The sequence below is a fragment of the Macadamia integrifolia genome, chromosome 8 (genome assembly GCF_013358625.1).
Source record: "Macadamia integrifolia cultivar HAES 741 chromosome 8, SCU_Mint_v3, whole genome shotgun sequence".
Taxonomy (NCBI): Eukaryota; Viridiplantae; Streptophyta; class Magnoliopsida; order Proteales; family Proteaceae; genus Macadamia; species Macadamia integrifolia.
Genome location: NC_056564.1, coordinates 13,429,333 through 13,455,295, shown reverse-complemented (window position 1 = coordinate 13,455,295; position 25,963 = coordinate 13,429,333). Strand labels below are relative to the sequence as shown.

Sequence of the window (25,963 nt, the reverse complement as noted above, 5' to 3'; positions counted from 1 at the left end):
TTTTACATTATTCTCCTTTATAGTTAGGTTAAATTTAAGTTATGTTTGTTTTCTTATAAGTCAAGTCATTAGTAGTTAGTTTCCTTTTTCAGCTAGTTTCTAATTTCAGTTAGTTCCTATTTTCAGTTTTTAGTAAGTATTGTATTAGGAGACTAAATTAAGGTTTCCTTTTAAGGAACCTTCTATTTTGTAATTCCCTCCCCCTTCAACATTATAAATAAAGAAGAGAAGGCTCCTAAAGCTAGGAACAATATTGATAAACAAATTAATGGCTGCTGCTATTGTCTTCTCCATGAAGAATTGTCTTGCGTAGTTGTGATTGATCAAAGCTGATGGAATTGGTGTTTGATCCAATTGACTCTCTGCGGTGTGAAGCCCGAGAGGTCTTCTTCCTTAGCTTATTTTCTTCTTCTCTCAACTACACAAAGTGCTACTGATCTGCTCAAGTTCTTACAGGTATTAAATTCAGTTTTTCCTCTCAGTTCTGCCCAAAAAATTGCAGATTCTGTGAGCAATTTTCAGAACCAGCCATCAGTTTTGGCTGAATTTTGGATTGAAGTTAGGCCCTACCTATGGAGGAAAGTGACCCAAACTGAAGCCTTTTCGGTGCAGGAGTTTGAGAGATATTAGAAATCTCCCTAATTTTGTCTTCTAGTGACATATTCTGCCCAGATTTGAAATTGATAGATCTGCCTTGATTTCTGTTGGTTTCTTTCAGTGTTGGACCATATTATCAACTGGGATTAGGCCTCTTACAGTCCCTGTTAAGGCCCCATCATCTATTGTTAGTTCTGTTCGCAGAATCTTAAGAGTTATGTAATCGGTAGGCATTTACAGACTTGGTTTTCCCTTTTAATCCTGAGTTGCTTCATGTTGCTGTTCTACTTTGGATATTGGTTGTTCTTTGAGAGTATCCTGCAGCATTGGGATTAGGTTGGCCTTGCCAATCCTAGTTCTACATTAAAGCCCTTAGTTGATTTAACTGCATCAATATTCATATTTGAACCTTCCTACATCTAGTTCCACGTCAGGTTTATTTCTTCTTCCTATTCAAGAACTGATGTTGAACCTGGGTTTCTACAATATTTAATTCTCCAAGGAGTGGATTAAAATCCCAACTAAACCCTAGGTTTCAATGAAAGAAAGAGAGAACTTGCTGTTTTAGCTATGGAAAGGGTAAACAGCAAAGGGGAAATTAGAGTTGAGTGAAATCTGGGCTAGGTTTTGATGGTCGATGAGTGGAAGAAGAAAAGGCTAGGACTGTGTATAGAATATAGATGAGAGTTTGGTGTTGAGAGATAGTGAAAGAAACTGATTATAGAGGTCAAAGAATTCACTATAATAGAAACTGATAATAGGAAATAGAACAAAGAAAATAACTCATCTAGGAATCCATCTTCAAAGAAGACTGAAACCACATAGCAATAGTTCAACAGCTACGGATATAATTTTATTCATTCCATTCAAAAAGTAATGCATTACATGTACATGGTGCTTGTAACTTATAGTTCAAGTAACTAGTTACTTATGTAGGGAGGTAACTAGTTACTTACGCTTTATATAAATTGACACTTATCCACTATGGGGCTAGAAACTTCCTTCACCAGCTATTATAATAATACATTCATCTAGAATCTTTAATTAGAAATGTACCCTAAAATACTCCTTTGACTGAAAATAACTGTTATTAATCCTATAATAAAACGATTGTAACCACTCATACTAATTGACGACATAAGTATAAGCACCAAAAAGTAACCCAACTGGACCGAAAACAGAAAAATAGCATCGAGAACTTTGATCTCAGTGTTTGATAATTATTTATTCTTGATGTGAGATCTATTTGGATCTATTACTGATGTGTTCTAGGGTAGATAAGATAAGGATAATAGAACACAATTCCCAGAGGACAGAAACTCAGCAATCCCAACAGTACAATATGTCAGAATAAGGAAGAGTTAAATAAAACAAGATCTACCGGTCGGATAAGACTGATATTTGGATCGAACAGCTCTAGCAATATGACAATAAGACCCTCCAAAGGACAAACTGATCCAAGGGTTGGATCTGTTGTAAATAAGTGTAACACAAACAAAAAGGTATGACGTATTATATTCCACTTTGAAGAACCTACAATAGAAAATGTGATGAATCCAAATAAAGATCCCATGCCAGCCAAGTTTCTCCTATGACAATAACATTGTTCAAAAATAACGACTTTTTTATGTTGAAATTCTTACTGTAGCACCATATAAATAAAAATTTGTCAAAAATGCTGGAACTCTTTTAGAATGGTTGACATCTCTGGTCACCATAAGCAAATGGCATCTAGAAATTAAAGGGAAAATTATATTAATAATTTTTCTTCAAATACATTAAGGCTCTTGAAATGAAATGTTCAAATATCTTCATCTTTTTCTTGTCCAACGGCATCAGTAATAAAAATCGATTCAAATTACGTATGTAAATTTCCTTCAAAGAGAAGGCTCCTGAAGTGTTTCAACGCCATCTCTCTTCACCTTTTGGCCCACAACCTCCTCCTATTGAAACACGGTTAAAGTATATCACATGCTTAAAGGCCAGAAATTCCAAACTTTAAAATTAAGGCAACAAATGCTAAAGAAACTAACCAAGCATAGGAGTTCCAAAAAGAAACAAGTTCTTAGCCTGGATTTTGAATTTCATTGAAATTGAAGTCAAGTGGACAAGGCAACTCATTTATATCATATGTTGTACGTATGTAATGGAAAGACACCTTATACACAACACAAAATGGAGACATTTCTCAAAACCTCAGAGATGAAAACTGAAAAGGGGGAAAAAGCAAAAAAAAAAAAAAGGTGAGATATCTAAATCCTGGAGTACAGCTGAAAAAAGTATTAGCACGCACCTCCAGGCATAAGAAAATTAAACAGGTCTCATGTGAATAGCAGCTTGAACTTTATCAAGTTACAGCACTTACTTGGAGCCATTGAACCATTCCTACTGAGAAAACAACTACAGTATTTGAACAGCTCATGCTGATTTGCAATCATTAATGAAGGTGCCTGTTGTTTTGAACCACCGCATAAGATTCCGATGGTCCTTCACATAAAGCCATGCCTGTAGAAAGGGAAAGAGACTCTCATTGACACCACGTTGTTCTATGTAATTATGAAGCGCATCCCTCATCCTCTCTTCCAGATCTCTGCAAATTTGCAACATTCAATCAAATTTTCTTCTCATGGAATACACAAAAAAGCAAGTAGAAAATAAAATAATTGCATTACCACCCTTTAACATATTTTTAACTCTCAACAGTTCAAGATCATTCATACCAATTAATGCCACAAAATTAAAATCAATCACAAATAAAAATAAAGTAGGAAGTTTCAACAACCCACAATGGAAGAATGCTCGATATCATTCACAATAAAGTTTGTAAGAGTTACTACACATTCCAAAATGTTGCTTGGTTTGCTATATAAAGTAATCCTTGGGGCTAGGGGATTTTGATTTGATGACTAGAAATTTGTTTCTCGCTCGAGCATGATCGAGTCATTAAGCATACACAAAGAAAAGCAATTTGCTTCAAGCATTCTAGTGCCTTTCTTTGAATGTTAAGATCATTTTTAAATTGGCAAATATTTTGAGTGTCCTTGGTATATATTGCAAATTTTGTCAGTGAATCAACTTATTTGATGAGAATAATAATGATTTGACCATGCCCATCATACAATAACAGCATCAACATGCTTTTTTGATAGGTGATTTGATTCCCAAGGTCAAGTTCACTTGAAAGGAATGTAAACAAACACTTTTTTGGGGGGTATGTCAATAAATTTTATATACTAACCATACAAAAGTAAAGAAATTTTATATAAAGAGAAGGCCCAAACACACAACAATACAAGAAAATCCATGTCATCGTAAGCATAAGTAAGTACACTAAAAAGTATGAATAGTTCCAAATTCATTTTCCTGGTGGGCCTAACTGAGGGACCTTCCCTAACTCTTTCATTTGGATCTTTGCATAACTGTCTTTGTGGACGGAGACCGCTAAGACCAAAAGAACATCACTTAGTAGTGACATAAAATCTTGAATGGCTCTTAAGTCATACTTTGTTTCTTTTTCCCTCAATAGAAACAAAGAAATACCTATCAATATCATGACCACATACTCATCACCAAAAAGAAGAAAATAAGCAGCAGGATCCAATCAAAGCATTAAGGCTAGACACAAGATACAAATGCAATGCCATGCGATGCAAGTAATCAAATCTAACAAAGTTTCCACCATAACAACAAAAAATGGTCTTTCTTACCACAACCTAAATCCCATTTGGAGGGAAAAATAAAATGGTATACAAGCCAATAATTTGAGAATAAAGACTAGACTCATTTTTCTCCTTTTGTTTTATTTACATAGTTCATATATTTAATTACTCATGTTCCTATGCATGATTGACGTTTATGTCCTTACAAGCCCATCAGGGCCCTTAGTGAAGTGTTCCCTTGCTTTGCACATACTAGAAAACCACTCAAATTTGATAAACCTTGGGCTTTCTCAGCATTCCACTCCCTCCAACTCTGCCGCCAGCAGTCTGTCTCTGAGTATTCCAACTCTCACAATTTAGAGATTTACTTTGTTAATGCTTTAGCTCCCTTTCCAACCGTCATCAGACCTCTCCAACTATTACACAAACTATCAAAGATGAGTTTGGCTTCACACTATCCTGCCCTCTGATCCCAACGAGGCTACATGCTCCTCCTCCACTGATGTGTGCTTCTTAGTATGAAAGAAATGATTCCTGTCAACAGATGAATAAGAATTTCTACCTCTAGAGTCTAGAGAGTTACATAATTTCTGTTTAAGCCTTCCCCTAACATGTAACCGTGTATAATTAATCGATGTTTGGGGGTAATGCCCAGAATTGCAAAACACTGTTTGGATTTGTTCCACATTAGACAATCAATTTATACTCCAAAACTTCTATTATATATTAAAACAAACACTCTCTAACAAAGAAAGAACGAGACGTACTGGAAAACCGGGCCACTGTACTTGGAAGGAGCGACGAGGAATTGAGAAGTTTGAAGCTTTGGCCTCAGGGACACAGAGTGAATTCCTAATGCGTCCGGATAAAGCCCACACAGGAAATGAAGAGAATCCTCCCGCCCGGGTTTTGAGATATCAACATGAAGGAACAACTGATTAATACCATCGTCGTCATCGCCATCTCCACCGCCAGGAATAATATTGGCTAATCGCATCACAGAGATACTAATTTCTTCATCGCCGTAAGTTCGTCGGAGAACGGGGCCGTTTTTGTCAAGCGCACCTTTCACAATCGCAAAAGATGATGGCGGGCTTACTTTCTGTACATCACAAGACGTAAATCAATTTCGCAGCCATTGTCGGACACCTAATCGATCAAACAGAATGAAACCGAAAAACTAGGGTTTAGATAATAAACGAAATGAAACGTATTACCGGTGGTTGAGTCATTTTAGATACTTCGTGGTAGTGCTCTTTCAGGGAACGAAGTAATATAGAGTCGACGGCGGTAGAAACGCTGGAGTTACGATGAGGTACCATTCTCCATGGCTGCAATGCGCCACTGGCGCCTGCAAATACCTTCTTCCACATCTCTCTCTCCCTCTCTGGTCGCTGCAGAACTGGTACTCTGGTCCCTATTGTTCTTCTTTAGGGCAAGTCCATAACCTCCTTGTCCTTGGTCGCCGCCCTTTCTTGAGTTGGGACGCCAACCGGCCCAACCCTTTGTGGCCTCTGGATTAGATCCGGTTCGCTCTCGGATATAAATAAACCTAAAACGAAAGCAAAGAAACCACAAGAAAGGCCCTTTTCGCTTGTGCTGCTGCTTCTACTAATACACACACTCATTCACTCACTCACTGCACCACCCTCACACCCACGCCACCTGAGTGGATGGGAGCTTATCTTATTATTTTCAAACGTTTATTTAGTTGGTTTTGGATACATTAATATCCACTATTATGATAGCAATTTGTAATTATATGACTACGGCTGTGTTTGGAAAAAACATTTCCGTTTTCTTTTTAATGGAAAAATAAAGTGTTTGATGTCAATTTGGTGTTTTTTTGTTTTTTTTTAAGAAAAAAAAAGAAAGAAATATTTTTTCCAAACATAGCCATATTCATATAATTGCAAATTGCTATCGTAATCGTGGAAAATGATAGAACAATAAAACCTTGTTTCGTCATTTTGATTTTATTCTAAATACAAAAAAAAAGTGAATAACAATGTATAATCGTTCCTAATACAGGTTTTGAAAATTAGGTTTTTCACACTAAACGTCGTTTTCTAAAACTGAATGACTACTACTGTATTTGGTAGCCATTCATAAATAACATTTATAAAGTTTTTTTCCGTTATATGGAAACAAAAAAAAGGGGATAGAGCATTTGGCATCAACTTGATGTTTTCGGGTTTTTTGTTTTATAACGAAAAAGAAAAAAATAAAATAATAAGTGAACAATTAGGATAACCGTTCTTAAAACCGGTTCACCAAACACTTTTTTTTTTTTAATGTCATTTTGATACAAAAACGATTTTTTTTTTTTTTTTTACACGAACGTCGTTTATAAAACTGAATGACTACCAAATGTAGGCTATATTTTTTAAAATTAAGTATATATAATCACATTCAAAGATTGCGAGAGAAAATAAAGGCAAAGGAATCATTTTTTTTTTTCAAATGTAAAACATGAAATTATCATCATCCCATGCAATTCTATAATTACATCAAATGTTATTATATTTAATAATGGTATAAACAATGACAACAACAATCATAATCCAAACTAAATAGAGTCAGCTATATGGATCGCACATGCTCAATAGGAAAATAAATAAGGCGACAAGGAAATATAAAACAATAAGAAAATATAAAAATTAGAAGTACGAGTAAAAAAACTTTCTAAAAACAATTCTTATTCGATATTGGTTACGTGGGTCCTTGTCCTCCACATAGGTCTATTCGCAATTATATTATAATCCAACCCTATCATATGCATATACCTTCTCATAACTTCATCGATAGTCATTTTAGGTCTTCTCATACAAAATAGAGAAAATTGCATTGCCACCCCCTGAACTTTGGCCTTTATTCAATGCCATCTCTTGGACTTTTCGAAACACCAAAGACACCTCCTAAATTTTCAAAAAATTTCAAATCAGTCCCTGCCGTTAGCAAACGATGTTAAGTGGTAGAACATTTGTTAGTTTTTGTACAAAATGCCCAAAATACCCCCAACTATCGTGAGTGCACAATATTACCCTCTATTTCCCTTATTCTAAACTCACTCTCACTCTCACTCATACAAACCTGCAACTTGACTGCTCACCTCCAGCGTACGATTGTGAGCACATCTCCCCACCGGTGTGCACTCGTGAACAAGAATTACTGGATAAATATGACCCTCTCTTTCCCATCTTCTCCCTCTTACAACTTACATCCTTCAGCCCTGACCCCATCTTTCCATATTTCGCTTATAAATAAATTTCTATTGGGTTCTTGCAATTACCGTGAAATAATGGGTTTTGAAGCGACTGGAAAGAATGGCTGGAGCTATTGCGTTCATCAAAACTTTCATGGCATTGGTGTTTGTGTAGCATTTCATTTTCTATGCAACGACCGTAAAGGATTTCCCATATCCGTTCATATTCACTCCAAATTAAGTTTTGGATCTACCAACGTGAGTTTCCCCGGATTCTAAAACTTTTTTTTTTTTTTTAGCATTTATTGAATCAAATGGGTCTCTATTCTCTCTTCCACTAGGTCGGGTTTCTAGAATTCCCAAATCCTTGAGTTAATCAAAACACTTCAATCTTTGTAAGTTTCACATTTGGTTTTGAACATATTTGAGACTGTTTTTCATTTCTCAATAACATGCCCAAGGGAATGATGCTGCTCAAGTCGGATAATCTTTTGAATCAGGACCCAAGAACGAAGCCCTTCGTGTTGAAGTACAAACTGATCATGCCGTCTTCTACAAGGACTTCTCGGTTGCCATGGAAAAGCTTAGTGTGTTTGGCATCAAGACAGGTCACAATGGAGAGGTGCGACGGCGATGCGGTGATGGAAACACATTACAATCATCTATTATCAGAGTCCTACCTTGTTGTGACCACATTGAAATAGACTATCCGTTTTAACACTACGATCAATTCAATCGATTCAATTTATTTGTTAATTGATTTTTCTATTGATGGTGATGTGATGAAAGTTCGTAAGAAACCCATAAACAAAAAAATTTGAGAGTGTTTGATGCATATTTATTCAATTCATTATTTTATGTATTGTCAAATTATTTTTGTTGATCGCATGTCGGTGGGGAGATGTGCTCATGATTGCACGTCGGTGGGGAGATGTGCTCACGATTGCAAGCCGGAGGGGAACAGTCAAGTTGTAAGTTTGTATGAGTGAGAGTGAGAGTGTGGGTTTAGAAGAAAGGAAAGGGAGGGTAATATTGACCACTTACAACAGTCGAGGGTGTTTTAGGAATTTTTTAAAAAAGCTAACAGAGGTTCTACCACTTAACAGGGTCTACTAACGACAGGGACTGATTTGAATTTTTTTGAATTTTTAGGGAGTGTCGTTGGTGTTTTGAAAAGTCCAAGGGGTGGGAATAAAGACCAAAGTTCTGGGGGTGGCAATGTAATTTTCTCTAAAGAATAATTTGGTATTAGTAGCATAACTTCGCTCCCAATTAATTTTCATTGTAACCAAACGAAGAGTTAAATGTAACCCTAATTGAAAAGAAGTACTCCGTTTGCACCATATAAGACCAGCTCAGGCTCATCAGTTAATTGAATACAACCCTAGTTAAAAGTTAAAACTCCAAGTCTTTCTGATTACAGATGGTTAAACCAGCATGAAGGCCCCACGACCACTCTTGAGATCTACATATAACATAACTTCAGTCTCAATGGACCGTAGCTACGCACTAACAATACTCGGACTGCCTACGAATCCAACCCTACAGGGCCAAGAACCAAGCATCAGTGAGTGAATTCGGACTTCGGAGATTTAGCAGTTTTGGTTCCTAAATCCTATTCATCTATCTCATGTAAGTGCCAGGAACGAAGAAGTATCAGCGAAGGAGTAATATGCGGTATGTACCTATTAATCTTCTTATACGTTTTCATAAATTTTGGATTCTATTTTTTGTCTGAAACTTTAATTTTGTTTCTCCGTTTTTCTATTTGATTTTGTCTATGCTTGATTGTTCGTTCGTTATGGTTCTGTGATCTTTCCTTATCTCGTCAATTTTGCTATTAAATTTCATTATTTGTTCATTGTATTAGTCTTCACTCATTCGATTTCACGGCGATGTCAGTGGAGTAGTTAGGGTTTCTCCCGTGTGGTATCTGGTAATACGCAGTATAATCATCGTTAGTTCATGTTTTGGTACGTAATTAGGTTTTCGAACTGATGTTTGGGAAGCATTTATTAATTTCATCTTCTTTCCTGCTGTTTTAAGAACATATGTTACATATTTCTAAAAGTTTGAAATATTAAAGATACGTTTGGTTGCAAGGGAAATCAAAGGACGGGAAGGGCATTTTTCCAAACCTAAAAGGGAAACTTTTATAGTCATAGCATGTATTTTACAGTACTTAAATTTATTACAGTATTTCACAAAAAAAAAAAAAAAATAAAAAAAATCAGTAATGATAATGTTAGATGTAATTTTGATTTTACATTTCAAATCTAAGGGAATTGGATGCAAAGCAAAGTGAAATTTAATAACCTCATACTTTATATGTTATGATTTGGAGTTAGTGACATAATTATGTGGGTGGGGTAATGAACTAATGATTACAATGATTTATTTTTTAGGTTTGAAAATTTCAATTCCCTTCCCTTTGATTTTCCTTGCAACCAAACGGAGCCTTAGGGAAATATGGGAGATGGAAGAGATTTTACAGTTATTCCCCCTATTTCTATTTGTACTATTCATTTTTGTACAAGAATGGAACAGCTCTTTACAGCTGAAGCTTGAAAGCATTTTTTTTTTTTTTTGGGGGGGGGGGGCGTACTTTGGCCTTTTACTTCATCATATATTGCGGGAGGAAGCAGGTGATCAACTTCGAAGATCTTTGATTATTTCCGCTAATCAGTTTTATGGTTTAAAGAAAAAGTTGCAATACTCAAAAAATAGTTTTATAGCTAATAGATTTTTGTAGGTATTAGTTTCTATTTGGATGTAATTGTCACATAACCGAAATATGTTTCAAGTTACTTCATTTATTTATTTTGAAATGTTAAGCCTGATAGCTATACCTTTCCCTTTTTAATCTATCTGGTTTTTTAAAGAGAGTTTTTACGAATTTAGGACTCCTGTTTTACGTGGAATTTTTTTGGGGGTACATGTGCACATGTCAAATGATGTACTTCTTTGCAACCCATACCCCTTGTTTTTTCTAAATCCAATGCCTCATCCATTTAGCCTCGGCTCTGCATTTCTACTGAAGAAGTTTTGCCAGCAATTTCTGCACTGCAAGTTGTGTATCAGAGTGAACTATTTTTGGTAATTTCTTGTATAACCAATATGGTATGATTGCTGATTTGCTGCTGTGATGTACGTAGGAAGGCAACTGTAGGGTATGCTAAAATATATGTGTTTCCCAATCACATGTTCTTAAGTATCAATTGTCTAGAAGTGTAAGTGCTTGAAATCTCTTTTTTTTTTTGGGTATTTTTACGTTGCTTAGGTGATTCTTATTCTTCTTCCCTCCCTCTAAAATTACGCAGTTTGTTACAAAAACTAAAAGAAAATTTGAATAGGCCTCAGGGATGCACTGCACCTTATTGGGGCTATAGGTTACCTTTGATTAGGTTGTCCTACGGATGGTCCATAGAGCCCATCAAGATCGTCTGTATTATGTGCCGAACCATTAAAGATGAATTAATGTAAGCATGTAAATTTGGATAAAATTGTCTGCACCCCCTTCGTGATGTGTATTAGATTTGGGACTCCAGTCTCATCAGAAGTTTCTAGCAAAATTTCTGACTCCTCTTCTAGTGTGTACTTCCCAAGGAACAACAAATATATTGTTGTTTCCTGGGGGTTTCCCTCATCCTTGCTATCCCCACTCCCTTATGGGATGTGTTAGCACTATGTATTGTGGGATGTGTTAGCACTATGTAACGTAGGTTGTTTCTTTCTTTCTTTCTTTCTTTCTTCGTTGCCCCCTTATTTGGGGGTTTCCCTATTGTTTCTCTTCTTGGTAATGAATATTTATTCACCTAAAAAAAAAAACTGTGTTAGTATCTTTGTTAAGGTTTATGATAAAAACTCGATAGTAGTTGATCTCTTCTGGCTAGGTGTCTAGTATTGGGTTCCATGTGTAGATACTTAATGACTGGGGAATGTTAAGTTTACTTCTCTCTTGGGTCTTGCTTAGACCGTTGAATACCCTCGAAACTAGGATAAGGTAATATGAAAATGGGAGAGCTTGAATCTTAGACAGTGAATTCTCAGCTTCGTGCATTATTGATTGATTTCCTCATAAATTCCCCGGGGCTGGAGGTTATCTTTCCAAGGTACATCTTTTTATGTTGACTGCTTACAAGATCACCCTGATCTCCAGTGCCATGTGCTTCCGTATGTGTATCTTCTATGGTCACTAGCTGCTGCCACTGTTCCTCACTTCTTATACTCTTGTAAATTTCTCTGAGATTTGGAGAGTGATGTTGAAAGCTAGAGGGGTTTGGTTTTGTGGAGCTGGTGATTTATTCAGATAATGCTTTAATTTGAACTTTGGAATTCTTATTCATTGCAAAGAACAAGTGAAAGGATGTGGTACTTGATTCCAGGCCTATTATTTGTAGTAGTTGATGGACTAGAAATGAGGGGGTTTGAGCCATGCTGCCTCTATAATGCAGAATTGATCTTGACTTTGTAATGCCAGCGACAGATCAATTACAACAAGATCACATATAGGGACAAACCAACATTAGGAGCAGAATTTTCTAAAAATTATTTTTCTTTACATATGAAAGAAGAAATAAAAGAGATATGACCAAGGCTTCACCACCTGGCTTGTGGGAATGGAATCACCACCATACCCAACCTACTGAACCACCATAATAGGGGCTATTAATTTAGAAACTAAGGAACTATTACAATAATAGAAGTTAGTTACTACTAGGAAAACATTCCAGATGATCTTCAAGATATTACAGTAGATTTTCATGATATTCTAGTATATCTTCAAGATATTCCAATAGATAGGACCCTCACACAGGCCGTATGCATGCAGGCCAAATCAAACCATATGTAGGCCAGCTTGACCCTAGCTTTTATCAGAACAGGAACCAGAATTCCAGGAAGTGTTTGGACCCAGGTTTTGGCCGAGGAATTGAGTTTGGGTCTGCCGTCTTCTTTTCTTGTGCGTATAGACCTTAGGATCCGCATTAGCTCTCCTCGGCTTGAAGAAACTCATCTCTGATTTTTGTAGTAATGACAAATCAAATATATATGATAATCAAATCTGCACTCGGCAATAGTTGATTTCCTCTCTTGTCCCTTTTTAGCTTTGATACCAAATAATGAATTGATTTCAAACCAGTAGAGTAGCGAGAGATCAATTGCAACATGATTGAATATCGGGACAAACCAATATTAAGAATGGAATTCTTTGCACCTTTGTTTTAGAACAAATGAAAGAAGAAATAAAGAGGATATGACCAAGGCTTCACCTTACCTGCATGATGCAGTTGGGCGTGGGAAGACTTGGGGTTAATTTAGTACTTTGATTATTTATTTGTTTCTTTTATTGTTAGAGTAGGGTGTCATTCAAGTTGGTTGGAAGGTTCAAATCTTTATTTCATTTCTATTTTAGGTTAGTTTCCATTGTTATATTTTGATTTTATTATTTCATATAGCCATGTGGCATGGTGGAGAACTCAATTTTGGAATTGAAGAATTGAATGAATGATTTGATGGTTGAAACCACGGCTGCCGTAAGGCTTGCGTGGCCCTCTCTCCTATGATATTCTCCTCTTCTTTTCCCCCTCTTACCTTGTCCTCCTACGTTCCCTTCTATTTTCAAGCTGTTGTTACATATACTCAGTTATTGGTGATAGTTGTAGCCCTGCGCTCATTGGTCTCCTTTGTGTTTGGCTTGTTTTCCTGAAGCTTTGGTCGAGGGTTCCTTGCCCTTGGGTGACTCAAGCCCTTGAGATAGGGCTTGGAAATCTCTCGTAGCTATGAGAACCAACCTCTGCAATTGACTGTAACAACGTCTACCGCCATTTTTTACTTAGATCTTCTATATTTACTGCTGGACTGCTGTTTTAAGTCGTTGGCTGTGAGAAACAAGAGATCCTTGTGTTGCGACTCTCCTCCAGAAATCTCAGCTCAAATCGTGGTGAACCGAAGGAGCTATCTCCATCAAAGCTTCTCTTCATCTTCCACCTTGCCTCCTTGGTCCAAGGTTTGAGACAACCTCATATCAGGATCGCTGTGTTTCTTTACAAACCCTTATTTTCTAATGTCCTAAGGTACCCTTCCTTAATTCTATTAACCCTTGTTACCCTACTTTGTTTCTTTTTTCCTAGTTTACCCTCCACCGAATCTTGGCCTTCTATAATTTCCGTCTAATTACAGAATTGCCACCTCCTTTGAGACTTTGTTTTATTTACTCAAAATGTCAATTATATTTGGTTTAGACCCTAGGTTCTTCAATTTCCTAGTTTAGTCTTCCAGATTCCGATTCGGTCAATCTCAGCGCCTGAAAGTAGCTTAGATGAAGAATGCAATATTGTTTATTCTATGTCTTTAAATGATAACTAATACTTTTGGATGTTCCTTCAACGGTGAGTTTTAAAGAGGAAACAAAAAGAAATTGATTTTATTTTTCTAGAAGGGACCGAGAGTCAAGAAATGAGGTTGCTTTAATTGGCAAGGAGTTTGACTTAACCAACCTAGCATATGAATATATGATTTTTATAATTTGTATGCGAGAAAAATGAGTTTTAGCATCTGAAAACGGTGAATAGAAAGAGCCTGAAAGAGAATTGTACGACTAAAAATGTTTGTATACTCAAAGGCAGGTTATCAACTAGAGGATAGTCATACTTGTAATGTGAAAAAGATTCGAGAAATTAAAAAATGGTTGTTAAGCACAAATGGTGGAAAAACTAACAAAAGATGAGTACTTATTGAAATTGAATGTGAGTATAATCATTATCTTATACCAATGTGAAAAAGTATTTTTGCTTAGCTTATAAAGGGTCGTAGAACGTGTGCATGGTATTAAAATTACAACAATGGATAATGCAGGGATATCACCTATAAAAGGATATGATTTTTTTTATGTGAAAAAACTAGTAAGTATGAAAATCTTTTTATAAAAGATGACTACAAATATCAATTGCGTATCAAGCTTATTAGGGAGTTTGAAGATGATATTAAAGTTTTATTGGAGTATTTGGAAAATAAGCATTTAGAAGATCTAATGTTCTATCATAGTATTCAAAGTGACCAAAAGAATTAGATGACCAAATTTTTTTCGGTAGATGCAAGGCCGGTCTAAGATTGCTTTTGCTTTATTGATGTTTGCTTTGATGCAATGTATAAAACAAATTAGTATTCATCGGTGTAAACTATTACGAGCAAACTGTTTTCCAATGTTGCATTGTTTTTGGATGAAATGATAAAATCTTTTATTTGATTGGTTCAAACATTTTTAAAAGCTCTGTCTGGGTGTGCACTAAAGATAATTCTTACTGACCAACATTATGCTATATGAAAAACTATTGCTTTTGTAATGCCACATGCATGTCATCGTTTTTGTTTGTGGTATTTATACCTTACTACTAGTAAAAACCTCTGTGGTGCTTATACAAAATGCTTAAAGAAAAAGTTCAAGAATTTCATCTATGGTTTTGAAATTGAGGAATTATTTTTTTTTTCGCTTGGGATGAGTTGCTTCAAGAGTTTAATCTTAAAGGAAACATATGGTTATTGAATTTATTAGAAATTCTAGAGAAATGGTCTTTATTGTATGGAAGGGAATTCTTTTGTGTTAACATGACAACAACTCAATGAAGCGAAGAGTACAAATTCTTCCCTTAAGAGATACTGGAAAAGGAAATATATGATTGAACGATTTCTTAAGCAGTATGACAACATTGGAATGACTTCACTTAAAATGAATTGACTGAAGATTTTAACTCCAATCAAATTATCCTTGTAATATGGGCTGATGTGCTAATGCTGAAGGAAGCAACCATCGACCACATATGTCATGTTTGAAGAAGATTATAAAAGGTGGATTGCCTATGATTATGTTATTTGGAGGAGGTAGGATCAACTCGCATGTAAAGAGTTACTGGGATTTAGAGAAGTAGTGAAAGATTGGTCACTTTTGACTCTAATAACACTTTGTATGTTGTAAAAAATTTGGAGTTCATGGGCATTCATTGTAGACATTTGGTGGAAGTACTTAATGATTTGATTTACTAAGACTAGTAACTTCATTTGATGGATACTGTACTCACTATAATTTATAGCTCAATTAATGATCAACCGGATGAGGGATGAGAAGTGTGTTTTTAAAGGATCAAAACCTAGTAGAGCATATCGACATTTGATGAAAATGCAATGCTTGGGAAGGTGGCAGAGCAATCAATGCACATAAAATTGGACTTGGTGTGTATTAGTTGCGAGTCACATTAGCATTTCGTTTCTTAAATTGGACACGAAAGCTGATTAAGATTTATATTGATATCACTCTTGTTGATAGTAGAAGCTACAAGCTGTCAACAAGCTAAAGGAAACTCCCATAAAAAATAAAGATAGGTGCAAGCTTGGGCCATGGCCAAGGGGTTGGCTTTTTGCTGTCCCCTATTTAGAAACATATATATGACATTTTGAACATTTTCTTGAAGCATTTTGTATAAGTACCGAAGAGGTTTTTACCACCATTAAAGTATATGTCACACAGACAAAGGCTATGACATGTTTGTGGTATTAAAGTAGTGATAATGTTTTCTAGTAGCTTGGTGGTCTATAAGAATTGTCTTTGGTGCTCGCCTAAACAGAGCTTTTAAAAATGTTTGAAACAACCTAATAAAATTTTTTGTTGTTTCATAAAAAAACAATGCAACATTGGTTAAAAATTGTTTGCTTGTGATAGTTTACACCGATGAATGGTACAAATGGATAACCATACTTGTTTGTCTTATACGTTGCATCAAAGCAAACATCGTTGAAGCAAAAATAAGCTTGGACCAACCGTGCATTCACAAAAAAAAAAAGATTGGTCGCCTTATTCTTTTGGTCACTTTCATACTGTGATAGAACATTGGATGTTCTAAATGTTTATTTTTCAAATATTCCAATACAATTTTAATATCACCATCTTTAAGCTCCCCAGTACGTGTGATACACAATTGATATTTGTAACATTTGTAAGGCCAAGATTTTCATACTCAATAGTTTTTTCACATAAAAAGTCATATATTTTTATAGGTGATATCCCTGAATTATCTATTGTTGTAATTTCAATACCATGCACATGTTCTACAACCCTTTGTGAGCTAAGCAAAAATGCTTTTTCCCGCTAGTACAAGAGGATGATTATGCTCACATTCAATTTCAATAATTAACCATATTGTATCCTTTGTTATTTTTTCCACCATTCGTGCTTGACAACCAATTTTTTTAATTTCCCGAATCTTTTTCACATTAGGAGTACGACTATCCACTTGTTTATAACCTTCTTTTGAATATACAAACATTTTTCATCATACAATTCCCTTTCAGGCTCTTTTTATTATCTGTTTTCAGATGTTAAAACCTATTTTTCTTGCATTCAAATTATAAAATCATATATTCATATGCTAGGTCGGCCGAGTCAAACTCCTTGTCGATTAAAGGAATCTCATTTCGCGATCCTTGAGTCCTTTATGAAAAAAATCATTTTCTTTTTGTTTCCTCTTTAAGACTTACCATTGAAGGAACCTCTGAAAGTACTTGTTGTTGCTCATTTAAAGACATTGAATAAACAATATTGCATTCTTCTACTTTATTTACTAGTCTCCATGGTAATATCCATCTCATGCCACTGTAAAAATTTTTATATAACAGAAAATATCATGAATATAATAGAAAATATCATGAATATAAGACTACTTCCACTATTAGTCTCCACGGTAATATTGATCCTCCCATGTGCCCCAAAAAAGAATCAACAGAAAGGAAAGACACGTACTTGACAGACACAACTGAAACAGTAACATGACATTTACCCCTGTGCCATCTAATGTAGGGGATGACCAATATGAGTCAAAATCAACTCCATTAACTTGCCAAATATTTGATTATTAAAATGAGATGGTCATAGGAAAGAAAGGACAAGAAGTCCAAGAACATTCATAATAACAAGGTCCAAGAACAACTTACCCATGGGTATATACAGATAAATAGAAGGGTGACATTCACCGAGCCTGATTGGATCTACACTTTTGCTGACGCTTGATATTGCTTTTTGAGAGATGAAATCAATGGTTGCTGAAATTTTAATCAAGCAGATTTGATTTAACTCAAGCTGGGGAGAGCTGATGCAGGGCCTAAGTTCTATACGTGTAGGAAAAGAAGACAACAAACCCAAACTCAGGTTTTTGGCTAGATTTTGGCCTAAACACTTCCCACGATTCTGTTTCTAGTTCAGGTGCAAGCCAGGGTCAGGCTGCTTGTGTGTTGTTTGATTTGGTTGCATATGGCTTGTGTGAGATATTCTAGAAGATTGTGTCGGGTCCTATGAGAAGATCTGCTGGAAAAGTTTCTTAATGGTTTATTAGTTTGTTGCCTACATAGGGGAGGCTAGAGTTAGTTGCTATTTTTGGTCATTGGGTCATTTATTTAAACAATGTATAGAGGGTTTAGAAATAAATTTTGCTTTTCTATGGTTCAGTGATGATTCTGGACATGTTGCAATGATAAAGCTCTAATACCTTTTGGTGGTGAGAGCCTGATTGATGGTGATTCCAATCAGACCATACTGTTGTGAACCAGTCGGGTGGGTTTGGTGGTGGTTCCATTTCTGCAGTCGAGATGGTGAAGCCTTGATACAACAACCACAACAATCAAACTCAACCTTATCCCAACTTAATATGCTTGGCTACATGGATCTGTGCAAAAACAAAATAGGAGAAACGAGAGTAAGATGAAAGTACAAGGAAAGAAGCCCAACACCAGCAAGTTAAGAAAATCTTAGATAGATTGGGTTGGTTACATGGATCCTTGCCCTCTGATCAGCTCTATATGAGGTGATGCTTGGGACAAGACCTAGACTATATGTATGTCATTATCACTACTCCTTGGTCACATACTTTTTATTTCTCCTTTCATATGTAAAAAAAAAAAGTGTGAAGAGAATATTGTTTTTAATACTGGTTTGTCCCTACATGCGATCTTGTTGTGATTATAGTTAGTTAAAAAACGGGAACACAAAGTGGTGTTTGGTATGGATTTGTTTTAAACAGTTTTGAACATAAATGGTACGGTTAAATATTTCAAGGACGGCAAAAAAAAGGAAAATGGTACATGTTTTAAATTTGAACAATATGCCAAAAAAAAAGGGCGATATACATGCATAAATTGGATTATAATTACCTAAATAATCCACTACAAAGGTCACAATCTAATTTAACCCCAAGTACTGAACTCAACCTAACCTAACCTAACTTAACCTAATCCAATTACCCAACCCAACAAGCAATCTCTCTCTCTCTCTCTCTGAGTGAATGAATGCTTTTGGTCTCTTGAATATGCACAATAATAGACACACATTCTCATGAGAAGCAACACTTGCTTGTAGATTAGAATTTATGACTTCATTTAAAAGAGGATTCTGATCCAATGGTTGGAAGGGGGCCTACATGTAAGCTTGATCATTTTGGCTCGTAATTAACTAATAATTAGGTGCATTGGGCTCTGGGAGTATTTGTTGGCCTTCGACAAAATGTCAATTAATCAATGAATTGAAAGCAGAGACGGTAAAGATAGCGGACAGAGCATCCCTTCACCTGCAACTCTTTTTACTTTTTTCTTTCTCTCCTCCACTCCTTTTTGTTACCTCGTAAATACGCAAGTCAATGAGGAAGGTCTTGTTTCTTAAACTTTCTTCCTTTCCTATTTCATCACCCCTAAGTGTTTTATGTTTCTTCAGAGGGTTCTTCCCATCTTTTTCCTTCTCATCCGTTTGATTTACATTACCATGGAGCATTGTAGAGTGCAGTCTTGTAGCACACAAGGAGAGAGGGTTTTAACTTTTCTAACATGTTTCTCATTGGTCATTGCTCGGCTTTACAGTCTACAGATTCCACACCACTCCATGGTGTTCGCTGTTGCTTGAGCTCACTACTCGACTCTAGTTGTTACTGTTGCTGCCTGCCACTGTTCTGGCCCTGGCACCACTAGGAGAGTGGGAGGAAGGATGGGTTTTTAGGAGTCATGGAGTTGGGGATTAAGGATTAAGGGACAAAAGAGTTCTGGGAAAGTGAGGGTTAGGGTTTGCAGATGGGGTAATTCATAACACGTATTTTTTTTGTAAATCTTGAAAAACCTATACATGTTTTACATGGAATTTTGCAGCCGACCATGTTTTTTGGTGTATGTTTTAGTTGAGTTCGCATTTTAAAGGTAAAATACAGCACGACCATATTAAATGCGTATACAACTCAAATTAACTAGCAAAGGTTGCCATTGATCATTCTATGGATTTACTGGTTTGAGAGAAGACAACAAACGCAAACTTAGGTTCTAGGCTAGAACCTGCATCCAAACACTTCCCACGGTTCTGGTTCTGGTCCTGGTTCTAGCCAGGATCAGGCTGGCCTGCGGATTGTTTGATTAGGACTACGTTTGACTTGTGTGAGATCTTCTTTAAAATTGTGTGGGGGAAGATCTGTTGGAATATCTTCTGTTATTGTAATATTTCCTTAGTTTCTAAAGTTATTTTAGTTTCTAATTGTATAGCCGACTAAAAGTTTATTTTTTTATTGTTTCCTTTCTTAATAGTGTTGCCCACATAGGGAGGTTCTAGTTACTATTTTTTGGTCTTTTATTTAAACAATGTACTGCTGTAATAGAAAGAGAGAGTTGTGAAATAATTTTTTTTTTGGTCTAGTGATGAATCTGGATAGGTTGCAATGGTAAAGCTGTGATACCTCTTGTTGCGATTCCAAGAGCCTGATTGGTGGTAATTCCTGTTAGTCCCTACTATGGTGATTTAATAAGTTGGGTTTGGTGGTGATTCCACTTCTGCAGGGCAAGTGGTGAAGCCTTGGTCATATCTTATGCTATTTTTTTCTTTCATTTGTAAAAAAAAGAGTTCAGTTTTTAATACTTGTCTGTCACTAACGAAAAAAGTGTTAGAGAATTCAGTTTGTCTGTACCTATATGAAATCCTTTTGTGATTGATCTCCGCTGGCTTTATTGGTTCGAGATCAATTCTGCATTATAGGCACAATATCAAAAGAAAGAATAAAGGCACTGTGAGCCACCCGCTGACCAACGAGAAAGAAACTCTCATTGGCACACTCTATTGCCCTAAAAAAAGGTGCTCCCTATTCCATCCTCCCCTCCCCCACCCCAAAAAAAAAAAAAATCAAATAGCTTCCAAAGCAAGATCACTTCAGAAAAACATTATTGCCTCTTTTAGTATGTTCAAACTCTTGAAACATCAATCAAATCCATGGATTTCCCTGGAAAGAAATATCCGGCTTAACATCTTCCTGACAAATAAATGGATAAGAGAGACAATAGGACTCCTCCACCCCTCCTCTTTAGCCCAACACTGTGAGTTTCATAACTTTCTGATGAAGATTCCCTTGTCATAAGATCAAAAGCCTTCTCCAAATTGTTTTTTCCAATCATGCTTGCTTTCCTCTTTATAACATAATGTAAAATCCTGTGTGCAACAAGAACCCCGCCAAACATGTCTATCAAATAATAGCTCCTTGATGAGGTTCTATAACCAAAATGGTCTCTTCAGTCTAGAAGTGAGCACTTATCTGCCATTTTTTTTATAATTTGGGATATGATTTCTTGGTCTATATTCTTTAATATTCTTGCTGCCTTCAAATTTTGGCTACAGAGAGGGGGTGTATTTTTATTTCTATCCCATCTGGCTGTTTTTGAAATTTATAAAGAACCCTTCAAATGTTTGGTAATATTCCAATATTTCTTATGGAAACAAACATTGAAACCATTGTAACCTGTTGGTTTTCCCCCAATCAAAAATTTGATAGCAGCCTATCTACCAGGAGGTGTGTCCATCTTCCGTCACTGCAATTTTCTTCCTGATGCAGTAGCGCTATCATTGCTAGACTAGCATGATCCGATTTGAAAACCTAGACCGAGATGAAGTCCCAAAGGGGGGTGTGGGGTTGGTAGGAGATAATATTCTGATATTTTATTTTAGAAAGTTGTGTAATGTAGGAGATAGTTTCCTGTTTTAGTGTTAGTTTCCTAGTTGAGTGCTTGAGTTCTATCTTTGTTTTGGAATGTAAATTGGAGTTTTTAGCTTTATATATGTGTGTAATCCTCCGAGGAGATTAGATATTGATTGAATTGAAGAACTGGTTTTGAATTTTCTGTGGTGTGGCATGGGCCTGCTATCCATCTATTTCTTTTCTCCCTTTCCTTTTTTTTTTTCCTTAGTATTCCATTCTAATCTTCTCCTTATTTCTCTCATTTATTATATTTTCCTTCTTCCTTTCTATTCTCTTTATCTCCCTGTTCCAGGGCAGTATTTGCAGCCCCCAAAGATTGGATCAAATCCCATATGTTCAAAACCCCTTTCACCTTGAAGTTTGGGTTGAGGAACCCCTACCCTAGGTGACTTGATTCCTGGAATCTCATCCTCAAAGAATCCTCTGATGTGAGATAAAAATCCATACCTACACCTAGTTTTTATTCATAACCCAGTTCAGTTTCAGTCCACAAATCCCACTTCTTCATTTGTTGTGTTGAGACTTGAGAGTATGTTGGTTAGGATCAATAGGTCTTCTAGTTACATTTCCACCCCAAGTTTTGACTTGATTGGCCTAGGATCAGGTGAGATTTCTCATCAAGATCAAGCCTGGTTTTATCATGTTAGAGTGAGTGTCGGATGAAGAAGAGGCACCATATGTTTTTTTTATGCATAAGGGCTTGCTTTCAGAAATACCCTATAAGTTCTTTTCTTAATTTGGTTGTGTTCCTCCCTCTCCTTTATTTTAAATTCCAAAAGGCGCCTACCTCTTCAAAATTTAAGTGCTATGACCAATTAATCCCTGCTCTAGTTTACCTTCTCTAATTGGGTTCTGATCTTCCATTTATTTACAGTTTTGCCACTATCCATTCACTGAGTTATCTAGTATTCTTGTGGGCCCATAGAGATCTCAAAGCATGGTTTCATGGCCTGGTATTGCATCTCCAATTTTTTCTTTTCCTTGACCCTTACTTTTTTCCAAAATGTTGCTGCTCCTGATTGTGTTTATGGCATACACTTCCATGATATGATAGTTAATAGTTATTTTTATTAATTTTATTTTGCTCTTTCATCAATTTGTAGTAAAAAAATATTTGCATTATTTAGTCTACTTCTAGTTATTCCTTTTAAATAATGAGGTTTGATATTCTGGCTGTTGTGTTTTGTTAGCTTGCTGGTCAGTCTGTGCTGGTGAATAATTCAAAATGAGACGATCAGGGCAGTATGCCGATTCTGGGGTTGATGCATATGTTTCTGCTCAGTTGCATCACATGTCTGCACAGAGAATGCAACACAACTCTGCAATGAACCAATTTCCTGGACGTCCAGATGCTTTACCCTCTGAAGAAGAGCATCATTATATGTCTTCTAAAACAGAAGGACAATGGCAGTGGGATAGAGAGGCTATAAAAGCATCAAATTCAATGCCATCTCATTTATACAGTGAAGGCAAGTGCAGAAATTTTCATCCATTTCTGATACTTATGCATAGTTGAGATACCTCCATTAGCTGAAAAGAATACTCAAATTTGCAAGTAATGCTCTCAACGTCCCTAACCATACAAAAATGATGGTCTCATCCATGAATTGTAGTTGAGATACCTCAGTTAGCTCTGTCCCAATCAAGGTTCCATGTTTCAGTTTTGAGACTGGTTTCTACCAGGCTTGAAACCGAAAAATATTTTGCTGAACTGCGAAATTTTGGTTGAAACTTGGAAGGTTTCATTGGATTGTTTCAAGGTCCAAATAGCCAAATTGGGTCCCGAAACTTATAAGAAACACTGTTTTAGACCCTATAACCATAATGGAACCCTTAGACTGTAAAAAACCCCAAAATTGTAGTTTGACTTTAGAGTTTGGACCCTAGGCTGGTAGTATACGTTGTATGTTGTTGTATACATTCTATAATATGGCCTATTCCACACAACTTTGAATCTTGCACAAAACTTCCACAAATGCAACAAATCACCGCTTTTAATGACCTTCATTATTGCCTAACAACCAAGCTCGAAACCAATAATATTTCGACTGAAACCAAACTTCGGTCGAAAGATATACTTTTTTTTTGCAACTTTTGATGGCCAAATTAGGTTCTGAAACTTTAGGAAACCTTATTTTGGGCACTCTAAACACAATAGAACCCTTAGATTTCAAAAATATATCCAAAATGGTAGTTTAACTTTGAACCCTATGTTGGTATGTACATTGTATACACTCTCTAATATGGCTTATTCCACATTGTTTAATACTAGATCACACCTAATTCAAGCAAAACAACTTAAATATGCATTAGGAATGAATTGACATCAATTATAATCAATTTCGTAAATCATACATGGTTTTTTTATTATAAATAGTCAAATATGTCAGAGTCAACAATACAAGCAACAAGTCACCCCTATGTCCATCCTAGAGTGTCCTAGACTCCTAATACGACATCGGGCTACAACGTGTAACATATAAAAAATTGCAACTACGAAGTGTTTATATCCTTTTTTTTTTGTGCAAAGATTAGTGTTTGGGAAAAATGATATACATCCAACTTTGAATTTTGCACAAATCTTCCAACAACGTAATTCAAGCAACACGTCACCCCTATGTCCATCCTAGAGTGTCCTAAACTCTGAATACCACATCGGGCTACAATGTGTAACATATAAAAAATTGCAACCACGAAGTGTTTATCCCTTTTTTTTTTTTGCAAAGATTAATTTTTGGGAAAAATGATATACATCCAACTTGGAGACAAATCTTCCAACAACTTAGCAAATTGTCGCTTCCACTATGTTCCTCTATTGCCCAAGTAATTGTTTCAACCTTATACAACAATGATTTGGCTAAGATTGCGAAAAAGGGGGGTGTTTCCACGCTTCACTGGTAGAACCTATCAAAACGAGCAAAATGGGTCGAAGTTTGGACCCATTTCGTTCGAAACTTTGTATTCATTCTATAGCCAAAGTAGTGTGAAAATTTGAACTGAAATATGATTGAAATCTTGAAATTTTAGCCAAAATATATACATCTTTAAATATTGGATGTGGTTTGGTTTTAAGCCTTTGCGAAACCAAATTATCTCACAAAGTTTCGGCAAATCCTGGAACCACTGGGGGTGATTTGGCCAAAAATATAAATAGCCAAGTTTCCACAAACCTTAGAGTTGAAATAATCGAAAGTTCGAAACCATTGTTGATCCATTTCGTTCATAACTATAGAGTTTGTTAAAGTTTGTATCATTTATGTTGAAACAATATTGATACCACAAACAAATATTGTCAAGATTTTTCCAAAACAACGAGATTTCGACTGAAACTTTGACTTTTTATATATCTCAATGACATCTTGAAGAACTGAAATATTTTTTGAATTTACACAATTTTGGCGCAACATTGAACATTGCTACCAATTATGAACCCTCTTATCAAGTTCTACTCCAAAGTTTTAGAAAATAATTCACCTAAAGCATTCGGCAAGTACTACCAATCATGAATCTGTCACCAATCTCCAGCTTTCGTTCTCCATAATCCTAATTTGTTGCATTCCTGATTTACCTCACATTTTCACCCTACACTATCAATCTATGCCTCAATTTGTATTAGATACCTACTTTTTCTTCACTTAAATCCTTTTTCTTATGGGTGTACAAAGAATTCATTAAGAGAGACAGCAGTAGCAGCAAGCTAGGGGGTTGGCGCCAAGAATTTAAAATAACCCTATTTCTGGGAGATTCAGTACAACGGTCCTGAGAACCTGAGATTTTGGCTTTGGTTTCAAAAAGGATAGAATTCCAAATCTGAGTGATAGACCTAGATTTAGAAGTCATCTTCTGAGGTTGGGCTCAAGCCAGATGTGGGAGATAGCTGCACAAAAGGCTAATTTACCTACCGTATCACGACTAGAATTCCCAGCAAACGACATTTCAACCCAAATCTACTCTTGGTCGTACCAAAGGATGCACCTTCTAGAGTTCTAGGCGTATGAACCCAAATCCAAAGGCTAATTTTTCAAACTTTGCTGGCCTATTTTCTGAAAAATGCTTCTCTCCCGAGTGTTTGATGAAATCAGTAATCAGCTTCCCCTTGTTTGTCTTTTGAACTTGTGTTATCATGAATTCATGATGAAGACTAAGCTAATAATGCTGGGTCTGATGAAGTGATAGAATGGCAGTGATCCAAAGGATCTGTTGAAAATTTCAGTATTTTGATGGAATTTGAAGGAGGAAGTGGTTACCATTGATAATAATCATGATTATTAACCTGGCTTATTGCAGTCGAATTTTTCTGAACTTGGAAGAGTTGATGCAGTTCAACCTGTAAATCGAGTATCATAGTGTTCTTCATGCTTATTCCAAGTTTGAAGTACCATTTGTACGAATAAAAATCACCGTCCTTGCATAATTTCTTCTTCATATAGATAGATATAGGATCTATGGGGCAATTACTTAGAAGT

At 36.0% G+C, this 25,963-nt stretch overlaps 2 protein-coding genes across 5 annotated transcripts in view; one reads left to right on the top strand and one right to left on the bottom strand.

The window, feature by feature from the left end:
• Positions 1-2,329: 2,329 nt before the first annotated feature.
• On the bottom strand, positions 2,330-5,775 carry LOC122085841 (mitochondrial acidic protein MAM33). Of its 3 annotated transcripts, none has more exons than XR_006142242.1 (4): positions 5,474-5,774; positions 5,024-5,358; positions 2,963-3,187; positions 2,330-2,540 (listed from the first exon to the last, which is right to left on the bottom strand). XR_006142242.1 is itself a non-coding variant. In XM_042654439.1 (3 exons), exons 1-3 carry the CDS (start codon positions 5,627-5,629, stop codon positions 3,016-3,018), a joined length of 663 nt encoding a protein of 220 aa, XP_042510373.1. In that variant the 5' UTR covers positions 5,630-5,774; the 3' UTR covers positions 2,643-3,015. The 3 variants fall into 3 exon arrangements, 1 of the variants encoding a protein (XP_042510373.1); XR_006142243.1 differs by lacking the exon at positions 2,330-2,540 and adding an exon at positions 2,643-2,755 and having other exon boundaries at positions 5,474-5,775; XM_042654439.1 differs by lacking the exon at positions 2,330-2,540 and having other exon boundaries at positions 2,643-3,187.
• A 3,097-nt stretch (positions 5,776-8,872) lies between these two features.
• LOC122087231 overlaps positions 8,873-25,963 on the top strand; it is a 19,174-nt gene continuing 2,083 nt past the window's right edge. Inside the window, exons 1-2 of one of the 2 annotated variants that reach the window (XM_042656293.1) lie at positions 8,873-9,138; positions 22,688-22,966. In XM_042656293.1, coding sequence (XP_042512227.1) covers positions 22,723-22,966 — 244 coding nt within the window. In that variant the 5' untranslated portion in view covers positions 8,873-9,138; positions 22,688-22,722. Of the gene's footprint in view, positions 9,139-20,217; positions 20,243-22,687; positions 22,967-25,963 lie in introns of those variants that run through there. The other variant, XM_042656294.1, reaches the window with a different exon arrangement.

Coding starts and splice junctions, on each gene's coding strand:
- LOC122085841 (XM_042654439.1), bottom strand. CDS start 5,629: ATGTGGAAGAAGGTATTTGCAGGCGCCAGTGGCGCATTGCAGCCATGG. Junction 5,359..5,473: donor CTAAAATGACTCAACCACCG/GTAATACGTTTC, acceptor TGTGATGTACAG/AAAGTAAGCCCGCCATCATC. Junction 3,188..5,023: donor TACAGTGGCCCGGTTTTCCA/GTACGTCTCGTT, acceptor GCAAATTTGCAG/AGATCTGGAAGAGAGGATGA.